Here is a 15,488-nt window from a genome sequence, read left to right as displayed (position 1 = left end):
TTTGAATGTGCAAAACTACCATGATGTACAATTCTCCAATTATGGAGAGAGGTAGTGCTTGGGACTCTCAAAAAGCACTACATGGATGATAAACATGATCAAATGGCTTAGCCCAGTGCTTATGATGCAATTTATGATGCAAACTCCAGCCATAAAGAGGAAAAAATGCTTCCTATTCTAATCTACTGGTCAGTCAAGCACAATGATCTAGAACATGTACAGGAAAATACTTTGGGTTATTCCCTTCCAAATGGCACATAACAGTGAGGGCAGGGATCCTTCACTCAGCCTGAGGAAGGAGAACTGGACAGAAAGCAAAGGGTTTGGAGCTAGAGGGTTGGTTCTTGTCAGGGTGATGAAGGTAGAAGGTTTGGGCATATTCCTGGGCCTCAAGACTGGGAAAAGGACCACTGCCCATCAGTGTCGTCATTCCCACTTTTCACAGAGCATCTAAGAAGTTCAGAGGCAACTTGAAAACATTATCTGTTTGCATGTCCTGTTGGTTAAGGGAGCACACTGTGGATGCCATATTTAAAAGCCCCTAAAATGCAGGAGCTGGCACTGGGTCCAATAACCATCCAATATAATGGCAGATTCTACTTTTGACCACAATAATCTGAAAGAACAACTCAGATATGATTCAGCTCAATACTTTAACTCCAGATTCTCTTTGGAATTTTCAAGGATAGGGGTTCTCACATTTGGGTACCGAGATGTTATTGGACTCCAACATCCCAGCCAGAAGAAATGAAGGTCCTTGTGGCTGGAGATGAAAGGAGTTGTAATCCAACAACATCAGGGCACCCAAGTTTGAGTACCTCTAATCTAGGGTATTTCAGCCTGAACTGCTTTGGGATCGCCATGTGGTATTTTGACAGCTGAGTGTCTAGGGCAAAACAAGAATCTCAGGGATTGAAGTATACTGAACATTAACATGGAAGCAAAGGAGAAATTGTGCAGGATAAAAGGACTTACATCTAGACCTCATATTTAACTCTGAATCTAGTTGTCATTACAAGTATCACAGTGACCTGTGAGGTTGCAGGCTTGGCTATTTGTATGCAGGTGATTGATAAAGAGCACTGTTCTCATGTGATGATAGCTTGGAATGAAGAAGCCCTGGTCCCCCTAGCTGCAAGACAGAGTAAGGGGAGCACATCTCATTAAGCTTCAATAGGATCAGGGAAACAGTCATCTGTAGCTTCCAGGGCTGTACTGTCAACCATAACCTCTCGGAACTCTGTCTCTTTTTCAGCCTCTACCTCAGTTTTAGGCCCTGGTTCAAGCACAGGCTCTGTCGTAGATTTCAGATCCATCTTGGGCTCCGGATTAAGATTCTCAGGACCTTGAAAGGAATAAGTTGGAAATTGCTATTAAAATACATTATATAGTGTCTTATCCCCAGCTTTGTTAAAATCCAGGCCTTTAGCTGATGTAAACAAGTTAGCCTCAGGTCTCTGGACTCTTAACATGTTTACATTCTGTGTGACTGTTTATGCATTATAGCTGTGTCTAGGAGGCCACTTAAAACAAATCCAGCATTGGCTGGTCCACCCAAGACTTTAATGTGTAAAATACCTTGCCATGATCTTTCCCAGACAGCAGGTTTTACTGTGAGTTTACTGCGAGTTTAAATCTGCCCCCCAAAAACCCAATGCAAAAAGTGGATTATTATTTTTTACCCTGGACATAAATCAGGCTAGGCAATAATGTGCAATGAAAAACCTGAATTGAGTGTGACGTGCTCCCCAATATCTCGCATGGACTTCAGCGCAAATCTGGCTGATGTATGAACACACACCCTGCATTCCGGGGGAGAAGCGAACTAAAAGCCCTGTCTGGGAATGTTCAATGCGATTCATCCATATTTCACAGAGAGTTTTCAGGAAACCACCAGACATTAGTGGCAATGACTGATGGCGGAGGGAAAACTCACCATACAATGCAAACAATCCATTTGGTGAGCATATTTTAACTGTTGTATGAAGCAGCCACCATTCAAAAGCTATTTTAAATAAATGAATGAATGAATTTGAAGCCGCTTCCTTTGAAGCATTTGTAACATGTAAACTGGCCCTACTCAAAGGATTCTAAGAAAAGGTGTCATTTAATACTTTTTAGTATTGGATTTTAAATAATTTTAATGTTAATGATTTTAATGTTTAGATGATTTTAATTGTTTAATTGATTTTGATGTTTAAATGATTTTAATGTAAACTTCATCTTTATCATCAGGAAATGGCATTCATTCCCTAAATGCCTGCCTACAGGCAGTAATGGGCTGGATGAGGGATAACAATTGAAACTGAATCCAAGCAAGACGGAGGTGTTCATTGTAGGGCTCAGAATCTGAGGGATGAGTTAGATCTTCCTGCACTGGATGAGGTTACACTCCCTCAGAAGGAGCAGGTATGCAGCTTGGGAGTACTCCTGGACCCAGGCCTCACCCTGGTATCTATCTCAGGTGGAGACTATGGCCAGGAGTGCTTTCTATCAGCTTTGGCTGATTTGACAGCTGTGCCCATTCCTTGAAGTGGATGACCTCAAAACTGTGGTGCATCAACTGGTAACCTCCAGGCTTGACTACTGCAATGCTCTCTACGTGGGGCTGTCTTTGTACGTAGTTCGGAAACGTCAGTTAGTTCAAAATGCGGCAGCCAGATTGGTCTCTGGGGCAACTTGGAGAGACCATATTATGCCCGTATTGAAACAGCTGCACTGACTGCCAATATGTTTCCGGGCAAAATACCAAGTGCTGGTTATTGCTTTTAATGCCCTGAACGTCTTAGGTTCAAGATATCTTAGAGAGTGCCTTCTTCGGCATGATCCCCACAGCACATTAAGGTCATCTGAGGAGTTCCATCTTCAGTTGCCACCAACACATCTGGTGGCGACTCAGAGGCGGGCCTTCTCTGTGGCAGCTCCTGGGCTGTGGAATGCACTCCTGGCAGAAATCTGTAATCTGAGTTCATTATTGGCCTTCCGGAGAGCCCTTAAGGGCAATCTGTTTGTCCTGGCCTTCTAGGTTTTTTAAACTGTTTTTAAACCGCAAAAGTTTGGCCTGGTTTTCCAGGATTTTAAAAGCTGCCTTAATTGTTTTAATAATCGTTTTATGTTTTTACAGTTTTTTATTTTAATAGGCAATTGATTTTAGTGTTTTTAATGTAAACTGCCCCGAGCCATTTTTGGAAGGGTGGTATAGAAATCAAATAAACAAACAAACAAACAAACAAATAATGAAATAAATGTGAACTTCCCAGAGATGCAAGTTTTGGGCGGTATAGAAATATGTTAAATAATCAATCAATCAATCAATCAATCAATTTGCATAGCTGCCACCCCTCTTTTCCAGAAATCTGCTTTTTGCAGCAATACACTTTTGTGCTTCCCAATCCCTGCACATCTTTGCTATTGACAGGATCATAATTGCTTGCATCACTCTACCTACCAGGACTGGCAGTGCGGTCAGCAAGGGCAGCTGTAGTTTCACAGCGGTCTCCATTAGGAGGACTCTTTTGTCTTTCAGTGGACATGACCGACAGGGTTACTCCTTCATCCTTCTCATCTTCTGTAGGAAAGCATAATTAAAGCCTTAAAGGAGTAAATCATGTGTACCCTTTCCTTTTTAAATGCCTTCCTTCTTGAAGTTTAAGGACTCATAGGGCACCACAAACTCTAATATTAAATTTGTGCCCTGAATTTCCATACAGTGGCCAAGACAGCCAACAAAATCCATTAGCAATTGCATAGATACCACCTTCAGCATGTGTGATGCAAAATAAAAGACATACCCTTACTCTAAAAAGCTTACTTTCAAAGATTAGATCTGGGGGAGCATAAATAGGAAATAAAGCATAACAGAAGAAGAGAAAGTAAAGGGTGCATCATATGATAGTGACTAAAAACAATTTAATGTTGACTTCTATTTGCTCCAGTTAGAGAAGGGCAGGATTTCCAGGTACCCCCTGGCTTTTCCCACCTGGATTTTGCTCACTTTGAGAACCCATACTGGTCAGTATTTTGGATTCTGGGTGCCTGTGTGGGTGTTTTGGATTCTGGGTGTTTTGGATTCTGGAGATCACTTTGCCAGAATCCAGTGCATTCCAGAGGCTTCATTATGCACAGAAGCCTCCTAAGAAAATGTGGCATGATGGTGTCATGGGAACCTCTGGTCATTCACAGTGAAGACCCCTGTCAGGATAAAACCTCTGTAACCATGATGGGAACCATCAGAACTGGTAGGTCCCTGGAGCCCTCAGTTTCCTGGCATATTTGTTAAACAAACAAACAAACAAACAAACAAATATTCTGATACTATTTAAAGTTGCAGTAAGCACAAAAGGTTAGTGAATGGCTTTGGGGAAAAAGATCAAGTAGATTTAAAGACAAATTTAGGAGACTGATTACACAGTTCTTCTATGTCCCTATGGTACAGAGAAAAACCATGTAATCAGTCTCCTAAATTTCTCATCGAGCCTGCTTGATGTTATACAACATATATAATGTGTCTCCTTAAGGACCATTATATATAACACATATAATGTTATGGGGTGTGTGTGTGTGCGCGCACACACACATACCCCTACTAGACAACTGAAGTTGAAAGTTTATGGATCTGATGAAGAGGACTATAGTCCATGAAACCTTTCCTTACAATGAATGTATTAGTCTGTACAGTGCCACAAGACTCTGATGTTTTTGCTATTGCAGACCAATACAGAGGTTATATGCAGGGATGTGCATGAAATTTGCCTGAATTAAATTCAAATTCAAATCGATTCTATTTGGGACCATTGAACAGAGTGGAGATTCATTCAAATCAAATTTGGGCAAAATCTCTCAAATTAGATTCAACTCAATTCAAATTTGGGCAAATTCAAATTGATTTGAAAGACTAATACAGAGGTTATATGGTGTAGAGATGTGCATAATATTTGCCTGAATTTGATTCAAATTCAAATCAAATTCAAATCAATTCAGTTAGGAACCATTGAACAGAGTGGAGATTCATTCTAATAGAATTCGGGCAAATTAACTCAAATTCAATTCAATTCAATTTTGGGCAAATTCAAATCAATTTGAATGAATCACCACTCTATTCAATGGTTCCAAATTGAATTCTATTTGAATTTGAATCAAATTCAGGTGAATTTCATATATCCCTAGGTGTAAGCACTCAGAGAATTGCATGCATAAGAGAAAGGCTGGAGATATGGATGAAATAAGCTAAGTGTCCAGGGTACCCTAAACAACTGAGAATGATAAACTCCTAAGAGCAAAATTTCTCTGTAAACAGAGAATAGATAAAATAGTCTGAAAGATATGGTGAGATGAAAATAAGGAGACCCTTGGAAATATATAGTTAAGAACTTTGTTTTGATTAACTGGGGTTGCCTAACTACAGAATGTGCATTTTTGTACACAGCTGTGAACACCCTACGATTCCTTTAGGATAGTGACCAAGGCCCCATGCTACTACTCACCTGCAGGCACAGGAATGAAATTATGTTTTCTCTTCATGCAACAGCATGTGATCACTGAGGCAATAATGACCAGAAGAATAGCCGCCCCTCCACAAGCTGCCAAAAGGACCAGGAACAGAGGGTGCTTCAGCAGATCCACTGGTTGGAAGAAACAGCTTGTTGTTAAGCAATAAACAGCAGAATAAACCCATGCTTGTTCTAAAGCCACTGGAGGGAAACAGAACTGATATGGAAAAGTAGAATATATGGCACTGCAGATAGTTGAACAGAAGAGTGTGTGAACCCAACATTTATTGGAAGAGAATTTTCCATGTGGACAAATATTGATGGGTTTCCAGCAGTATTTTGGCACTGATTATCAAAAGATCAAAAGCTGAAATGTGATACCTTTTACATCAACTTGTTATTGTGGAAGAGAATGCAAAAGTCACACATTTGCAACACTTAGCTAACTTCAGTTTCTATAAATGTTTCACATTTGTCTATAGTTCAGTTTCTTTGTTTAGACAGCAATCATAAACTAGAGCTTCCCTTTGAGCCTTCCTACTTCATATTTTTTCTTATTAAAAAACATGATTTCCACTTCCCAGATCAGATTGCAAACGTTTCATACTCCATGGACATCTAAGAATCTATCCTTATATTCAGGTTATTGCCTCAAATTTGCTGCTTACTTGTGCATTTTATCTTTTTGTGCCTATGAAATGGAGGGCTTTTTTAAAATCTCCAATTCCTATTTTTTAAAATTAAAATATTTTTAATCCCACTTTTTGAACTGAAGGTGCTCCACAAGAGAAAGTTAGTTGAGCAGCCAAAGAGGGAGGTCCCTTCAAAATTCAGAGAGACAAAACACTTTTCAGAAAGAGAATAGCCTTTATTTGATTCTGGAATGCCAGAAGGATAATTAACTTTTCATGGGAGGGAGTTCCTGAATTTTGGTGCCCCTGCCGAAAGGACATGTCCCAAGTTAACAACACACACACACACACCATACTTCAGAAAGGAAACCAAGAGCAAAGCCTCCAACAATGATCTTAAGGTATAGGTATGTTTAAGTGGGATCAGATGATCCTTTAGATTTCCTGGATCCAGTTTGCATAGGGTTTTAAGGTGAACACTTTTCACTTCAGTTGGGGCCTGGGAACAAATAAAGAGCCAGTGAAGTTGTTTTAAAACTGGCATCATATGTTTCAGTCAATCATCTGGTTGCCACATTTTGAACCAGTTGTACTTTCTGATAACTTTTCAAAGGCAAGCCCACATAAAGTGCATTTCAGAAAATGTTCTTCTGCAGTTCTTGAAACAGAGCATTACTCTGCTTCTTAAAGGTACAAGAGGACCTCGTTAATTGTGGGTCCAGCACTCACGGTTTGGCATATCCATGGTCAGGTAATAGGCACCTGACCTCAGTATACGTGATAGAAAACTGGGGCGGTGTGTGTGTTTAAATGTGTGTATCTGTGGGTCGGAGTGGCTGGAAATGACCTCAGAGATCATTTCCGGCTGCCATTTTGAGTTCGCCAGTGATCAGGAGCTGTTTTGTAGCTCATTTTAAACAAAACCCTGAAAAAATGCAATTTGGGGCCAATTTTTTTCCTCTGGGGGGGCATTGCTGGAATGCGGAGGACTCATGGAGTATAGTAGGACACTTTATTATTTTTTTTCATTGATTTCAGCTCATTTTAGCCCATTTCCCTGCCCTTTGGAACCTAACCCCCAGATTCCCCTTGCCCCAGAGCCTCTGTATCTGGGGTTCTAGTATTTGCCCAGAACGGAACCCCCATGAATACTGAGGTTTTCCTGTACATTATTTTGCTTCTTAACTGATAATTTTCATTATCAAAGTGCAACAGATGAATAGATGGGTTGGGAGGAGGCAAAAAATATTTCAGATAAGTGACTTCACTAGTAACCACGAAACTGCATTTTTTAACTTCCTTCCTTCCCTTGAATTGCCACATCTACCTTGAGAGCCATTTTCTTTCATTTTTAATGGATTGCATTCTTCACATTCCCCTTTCTGCTCCAAAAGGCTGAACCAGTGGCCTATACTATATGAACAAACATTAATTGAAATCAGTGTTAGTTGATGTAGAGCCAATACAGACCACTGCTCACTTTTCTGCTAGAAAGGGAAACTACTTTCCATAGGACATATACTATCAAGAGCCAATACCAAGCCAGATACTACACATCCTGTGCCCTTTTCTGGAAGACAAGCAACCCAGAGGTTTAGCTCTACATCAACCTCTACATCTACATTAGCTCTACATCAACCAATTTGCAGAAAACAAGTCAGTCTGGGTTTTAATACTAATATGCATACAGGGTGAGGACAAAAGGAAGCTTCATTAATTGTACACTATATTTGATCACACAGATGAGAAGCACATAACCATTTAGACTTGGCGAGACCATTATTTTCTGATTCTTGCAGCTGCTATGACATCTCTGTGTGTGTGGAAGTTAGAATGAAAGAGCAGAAACAGTTCTCTGTGACTGAGGGGATTGCACAGCATAGTTATTGAACCAAAAATATCAAAGCCATGCACGACTGCTTGCAGTTAGCAGTCTGTGAGCAACCCATTGACTGCAATTCATTCAAAATATTCAGTGAGCTCTGAACAGCAAAGAAATTACATTGTAGCTTGTTTGTTTAATCAATCTGGTTCATGGCGTAAACATTAAAAAGCAGAATACATTGCCCAAAATATGCACTATGTCCCAAGTTTCCATTTATGCAAATGAGAGCAGGTGGAGCAGGGTTTGTTTGTCTGTTTGTTTTGTAGGTTGCTAATGTTTGTGATCATTTGGCAAAGAATATCTGTGCAAGAGTTACAAGTTAGGGCCAAGGCTGCACTTGAACCCTAGTGCATTTGATGTGTAATACCAAGGATTGTTTTGTCTGTGCTGGTGCTTGAAGATAATAAAATTAATGATATTTAATTTTAATTTAATTTTATGAGTCAGGAGAAACTCATCATTCAGAAATCTGAGGATACAAAATATTAGTCGGGCAAAGGAAATAGCAGCAGCGATATAGGAAGATGCTGAAAGGGATCATCTCAAACTGTGTGGGAGGAGGCAATGGTAAACCCCTCCTGTATTCTACCAAAAGAAAACCACAGGGCTTTGTGGGCACCAGGAGTTGAAATCAACTTGACAACACAACTTTACCTTTACTTTAAAGGAAATAGATATCTTTCCTCACCTTCATAGAGTAGCTTGACTTGGTAGGTTGAACTACTGTAATGCGCTCTACATTGGGCTGCCTTGGTATGTAGTCCAGAAATGGCAACTGGTGCAAAATGCAGCAGCCAGGTTGGTTTCCAGGAGTAACCCATAGAGACCATATGACTCCTATTTTGAAAGAACTACACTGGCTGCTGATATGTTTCTGGGCAAAATACAAAGTGCTGTTGATTACCTATAAAGCCCTAAATGGCTGGGGCCCAGAGTATTTAAAAGAACACCTTCTTCATTATAAGCCATGCTGCCTGGGGTGGTCCATCTACAGCTGCCATCAGCTCACCTTGTGGCTACTCAGGGATGAGCCTTCTTTATGGCTATCCCAGGGCTTTGGAAATGTGCTCCCTGCCAAAATAAGAGCCTACCCATCCCTGCAAGCTTTTAAAATACCTTAAAAACACATCTGTTCAACCAAGCTTTTAATTAGATTATACATTTATAAATTTGTTTTAAATGGTCTTAAAATGAATTGTTTAAAATCTTTTATTGCTGTTTTTAAATGGTATTATTGTTTTTAACACGTTATGTTGTTTTGGAATGTAAACCACCTATAGGCGTGAGTTGGAGTGGTATATAAGTTCTTAAAATGAAATAAAAATAAAGTTGTATATTTCATCATTAGAATGTTCAGGCTAGGCAGATCTTTAAGTAGGCTTGTGATTCACTGAAACGCTAAACAGTATCAAAGAATGTAAGAGAGGGAAAGTGTTCAAGAGAACATAGAGCATAAAAAAGATAGAGTTTTTATTGTTTTATATGTTCTAGGAGAGGTGCAATATTATCAGTGATAAAATATACTAGATGTAAGATCAGCAAAGATACACTATAAACGGTGAAAGAAGAAAGATGCTGTCATGCACTGGGGAAAAAGATTTTGTGTTGGTGACTTCCGGTGAGGAACACAGAAAGAGTGGTAGATCCACAGATATAAATTCTAACAATTTCAACTCTCATCAGAAGAAGTAACCAACAGCTTACCATCATGACACACCAACTGAGTGGAGATACTACAGGCATTTCCTCTATGGCAAACCAGTGCTCCTGTTACTCCTTTTTCCAGAACAACCGTCGTGCCACCATCTTTCTCACAAGCATCAGTACCATTCAAACGGTTTCCATTCAGGGTCCAGTAAATGCTGCCACGGGGGGAATTTCCTACTTCACAGGATAGTTCTGCTTTTCCATCAGGTAGACAATGGACGCGGATATTTGGAGGCATTTCTGGGCAATGGGAAGGCAAGAATCAAATAAGGAGAACAATCTTAATAGGACAAGAATAAATTTGGTTTTTGGCTAACTGATATATAGGCTTGTTGATCCCAGAGAACAAGAGATACAAAACAGATATTAGCCTGGCTTCTGCTAGTGAAAGTATATAAAGGTTTTTCATTGGGTAATTATGTGTAAATAAAAAATCAAGCTTGTGTATCTTGTAAACAAAACACTTTACCAAATTCCATTTCCTACATTCAGGTTATATTATTATTCATCTCCCCCTGGAAGATCTTTATGAAGTGTATCATCTGTTATTAAACCGTACTCTTACTCTTAGAGCTCATTTTCCAAATTCCCATAATCTTCACCCTTCAAATGTTCAATTTAATCCCTATCCAGCCTAAAGGACTTTGATTAAATATGTCCTCAATTGAATATTTTCCAGATCTTTGCTTCTTGAAAAAGTAAACATTTTTAGTGAACCACCCTAAATTTTTGATGGGTGGTATATAAATGAAACAAACAAACAAGAACTCTTTGCGGTCCCTGCAAGAAAAATAACTTGGTTCCCTACAAAAGTTGTACCATCTTTTTTAATTCCAGAAGCCTCCAAAAACAAATAGTGTGTATATGAATATAGTGAATATTTATATACTGCTTTTCAGCAAAATGTTCCCAAAGCAGTTTACATAGACATAAATAAATACATAGAATGGCTCCCTGTTTCCAAAGGGCTCACAATCTAAACAAGAAACGTAAGCTAGACACCAGCAAAAGCCACTGGAGGGATGCTGTGCTGGGGATGGATAGGGCCAGTTTCTCTCCCCCTGCTCAATAAAGAGAATCACCACTTTTAAACGTTGCCTCTTGCTCATTTAGCAAGGGACTGTGTGAATGTGAATGTAAATGTGTATGACACCTTTACCCAACTTTCTCAGGGATGTAAAACCAGTGGTGGGTAATCTAATGTCATGAAGAACCAAAGACTTGCAGCAACAATAAATACAAAAAACCCATGTAAACAAAACAAAACCAGACCTTTCAGCTCTTGGTTAATGAATCCAGAGCAACAGACTGCTGGTTTGGATCACAGGCCACTAGTTGTGCAGCTGTACCACTGTGCTCTTTTCAAAGATGTCTGCTTCCTTGCTATCAGACTTCACCACAACTGCCCTGCACATTCTCTGGTTTGTCACTCAACAGATGCTAGCAAAACCTGAAATAGATGGTGGTGACCAAAGAACATGGTCTGTATATCCACATGCCCAACTGTATATCATTGCCTAATTGGGAGAATGATCTTCTGACTAGAATTTATGAAATGGGTGTGGTGTTTTTTGGTTATTTTCCATTTCTTGATCCAGACCAGTTTTTGAATTGTGTTTTAGTTACTTTTATTCCAGTCCTGGAGTAGTGGCGGGGCTAAATAAAAGCAGCCAGCAGCAGGAGCACTGAAATAGCAGATTGCACTTGCCTCTCTGTAAATAATATCTATTTCAGTAAACCATTAATATTCCTGATTCTATTCCACTGCCTTTCTTGCATACCACAACTCTTTCCTTTGGATTCTACAGTGGGAATCAATAGGATTTTTCAGGAAATTATTTGTTCTAGAGTCTAGCCCTATTCACACATGATGTTCAAGTGTATCTGTACCATATAGTCACCAGTGGCGATCTTACCCCTAGACTTCGGGGCTGAAGCCCAGGTCCTCCACACCCCCTGGGGTCCCCCAAATCCTCTTTAGTCTGTCCTGGGTGGTATGGTTACTGCTGGCCTGCACTGGGCAGCCGATTGTGATTGTGACCTGTACCAGATGCTTTAGAGGCAGAGGTGGGAGTGGAGAAAGAAATATGTGGGATGGGAATATATTAAAGGCTGGGGAGGGGGCTTGCAGAGGCTTTTAGGTGATGATGCTTAACTTGAAGTGGGGTGGGCACTCCAAAGTTCCAGGCTCCAAAATTACCTAGGTGCACCTCTGTAGCCACGTACAGTTATTCACACTTTATGTTCAACCCATGTACAGTAGTGCACTTCAAAGATGTCTCTTTTCAAATGTCCCAGCTGATTTAAAATAGCTGTTGTTTCTAATCACGTCAGAAGAGCACGAACAGGAAGGTCATAAGACAGATGTGCCCTTGAAATTGCAGCACTACTGCTGAGACCTGGCTGGGGGCATATGATGGCTACCCTGCTCAAAAGGCTCTTTCTTGTTCTTCTACCCAGGATAGTTGCTTCCTCCTTATGGCAAAGAAAGCTTATGACTTGTTCCCCATGAGTGAAGGCTACAGTTTGTATACCAGCAGCATAAACATTTCCATGTGGACTGAGCAGTATCATGCTTGCACAGAATGAGCCAGGCAAATGATTTGCTATGATTTAAAAAGAGGCTGACACAGACACAAAACAAAAAGTGGCTTGAATGTGTAGACTGGCAATATGCACTGGGACTTAGTGGCTCCTTTCCCTGATGTCCCAGTGGGAAGCACATTTTCCTCAAGAGACTCAGATAGTTCTAGAAGCACCATGTGCTTCTTTCTGAGAGCTTCCTGCCCTGTCCCATCCCACAGACAAGTATCCCAAAGGTTCATAGGTGGTATGCGGCAGGTGAAGCAAGACAGAACTGCAGAGCCCTTCAGAGCTCTTTGTGAACAACTTGCTTGGACAAGAGACAGGGCTGGAATGAGGTCTTAAATAATTCCAGACTCAGGCTGCCCTCCCAAGCTTTTCCTCACTGCCGGGAGAAGACAGGGATTTAAAGGGGAAACCTTCTGCACTTCTCTTCTGCCCCTTCATGTACTGTACCTTCTGACTAGTGCCAGCTCATTGCAGTGTGCCTCAAGCAGCAAACAGCAATGAGCTCCCCACTCCCTCTCCAGCCTTGTCCCTGCTGGGTCTGGTCCTGATGCTGCTCTTCTTCTTCCTCCTCGTTACCAGGCCAGCCTCATTTTCTGGGGCATGCTGCTGCTTGGCATTTTAGGCCAGTGGCGAGGAGGCATGGACAGGACTTTCCAAGGGGGTAGCTATCATTGAGCGGATGGGTTCAAAGAACCAGGGCCCCTCAGCAACTGGGGGGGGCAGCTCCACCCCACCCTATTTTCTTCATTATCTCCCTTACTCTGAGGGGCCGCCAGGGAGAGGGGCAAACACAGGGCCCCTTCTCCCCTAGCTACGCCCTGGGACTTCCATTCACCAGTGGCCTCTCCTCGGCACGGGCACTGTTGCTGCGCCAATGCCGCCAGCAGCTCACCTGTTCATGCTCCCATTCGCACTCCCTCCAGCAGCAAATCAGTCCACTTACAGGAGAGCGAATGAGAGTGCAAGCGAGCAAGTGGCTGGTGCAGCGCCAGAGCCAGCGAGGAGGAGAGGCCACCACTGGATGAAAGCTCTGCCCACACTGCCTCACTGCCAGCCTAGTAGTGAGTCTGGCCCAGTGGCGAGGAGGAAGAGGGACAGTGGAGCAGTGAGGAAGGGGAAAAAACCAACAGAGAGGGCGTGCCGGCCACGGAGTGAGGCAGGAGCAGAACATATGACAGGGGCAGCCACAGCCACCCTGTGGTGCACTTGTTCGCTCCTGAAGCCATTGCCTCACCTTCCCTCATGGGTGAGCAGCCCCTGCTCACGGCCCATTACCTGCTCTGGTGTTCAGGCTGGAAGGGACATGAGGGACTGAGTGTGGAAGGGGATGGCTCATCATGGGGCTCATGAGTCAGGTACCATGAGTCAGTACCAGCCTAGAGCGCATGCTCCAAGCTGGCACTGGGGCCTGAGGCTTGGTTCCAGGTTGACTTTTCCAGCCCGACTGCTCCCACTTCCTTGGACGCCAAGGTACTGCGCAGGCTGGGGGTTGTGACACTTTGTGACACATTTCTTGTGGCTAATTGGGTCCAAAAATCCAGCAGCAGACAGCCTATTCCAAATCTGTGCCATTAAGGACATTCTATATTCATTTTGTACCACTATTAACGTGAGCTTTTTGCTCCTCTGAAGTCCTGCATGGGGGAAAATTAATGTCCTGCTCCATTCTTTTACTTAATTTGTATATCCTAAATTTATATCCCTCCTCCTTACCCAGAGCTCATGCAAACAACAGCAGATAAGTTACCTTTAAAAAAAATGCACTAGCTTGAGAAGGAAGAAGTATCTTTTCTGCTGTAGGGAGGCTAACTATGTTGAAGATTGAGAACTAGGGCGATTCAGTGCCAATTTCCTGCAACCATCACATTCCAGGCAATCAGAAAAATACAGTGAAGCTAGTCTCATGGCCAGATGGTCATTTGATTCCTATGAGCATCACTTTGTTGTAGGCTGAATATCAACTGGGGGAAACTATGATGCAATCAAGCGGCTTCTCAAAACAATCAGTTTGAATGCACATTCACCCAACGATCTTGTCTTGAGCCATTGAGGGTTGTGTGAAAGGTTGTGTTCCACTGGAACTCAGTGGAAAGACTAGCCCACAGACCAAATAAAGTGAGCCTTTCTTATGTCTTGTTGAAATCAATCGGTCTTACGTGCAACAAACGTGTCTCATTGATTAATAGGACTTACTGTACCTGTGAGTGATTCAGAGCTAATATAGGGGGGAAATATGGCCTCACAATTCACGCCGAATACTTTCATTTTCAAAATGTTCTGTTTATTTGGCATTCTATTTTGAAGCTTATAATGAGAACTAGCTTACCCGAGTGCAGCCGCCACTGCCAGCCGCCACCTTGCCTCCGCGGCCGGGCCGGGCCCGGCCAGTCCCACCGCCTCACCTCCGCGGCCGGGCCCGGCCAGTCCCGCCGCCTCGCCTCCGCGGCTGGGCCCACCTGGCTCCCCAGCCATGGCCGCCACTTTCTCTTGGGTGCACCTTACCCAATCAAGTGCCCCTGCAGCCCAGCCAATCAGCTGGGCTGCCGGGACACACGTTCGAAAGGCACACCCAAGAGAATTAAATATATAGATATTCATGGCCAACAGGTCCCATAAGGAATGTGATCATTGTTTGTTTGTTTGTTTAAGTTATTCTTAGCCTGATTTTCAATCCTGTACAATTCCCAAAGCAGGTACAATTAAAACATCTATTTTATCTGCTGCTTGTATCTGATAGGTTCTTTAGTTTTTATAGTTCTCAGTTTTTAGTTTTTTATTTATAACTATTAAAATAGTTCAATACTACAAATAAAAAATTACAAGCAGGGGGACAAGATGAAATGAAGACCAGACAATTGAAGCCAGACAAATGAAATGAAGCCAGACAAATCTTTTAAAGTTGGAAGAGAACGATCCGGGAAGGATCTCAGATGACCGACTGCGGAGTGGGTAGGGAAGAGGGCAGCTGAAGTCAACCCACATCCTGGTCCCCTCTGACCACTCTGTTCCCTCTGGTGCTAGCTTAGAATTTAAAACTAACACCAACCTAGAGTGGAACTCTGTGGTTGGCAGCAGAGCTATTGTTTAGGCCGAGTAGAACTTTAAGGAGGTATAAATCAATGTAAGCATATAACAGATAGGGATTCATTAATTTAAACATATGTTTGAGGGAAACAAACATTG

The 15,488-nt window shown here is 42.0% G+C and overlaps 1 protein-coding gene across 1 annotated transcript in view; it reads right to left on the bottom strand.

The window, feature by feature from the left end:
- Positions 1-1,163: 1,163 nt before the first annotated feature.
- LOC128350487 (uncharacterized) overlaps positions 1,164-15,488 on the bottom strand; it is a 36,677-nt gene continuing 22,352 nt past the window's right edge. The window contains exons 4-7 of the mRNA XM_053308911.1: positions 9,711-9,953; positions 5,484-5,621; positions 3,449-3,568; positions 1,164-1,345 (exon numbers count right to left, since the gene is read on the bottom strand). Of these exons, the coding sequence (XP_053164886.1) occupies positions 1,164-1,345; positions 3,449-3,568; positions 5,484-5,621; positions 9,711-9,953 (683 nt within the window). The remainder of the gene's footprint in view (positions 1,346-3,448; positions 3,569-5,483; positions 5,622-9,710; positions 9,954-15,488) is intronic.

Source organism: Hemicordylus capensis, chromosome 3 (assembly GCF_027244095.1).
Source record: "Hemicordylus capensis ecotype Gifberg chromosome 3, rHemCap1.1.pri, whole genome shotgun sequence".
NCBI classification, from domain to species: domain Eukaryota; kingdom Metazoa; phylum Chordata; class Lepidosauria; order Squamata; family Cordylidae; genus Hemicordylus; species Hemicordylus capensis.
Note: the sequence above shows the minus strand (reverse complement) of the source record. Positions and strands in the feature narration are given on the sequence as shown.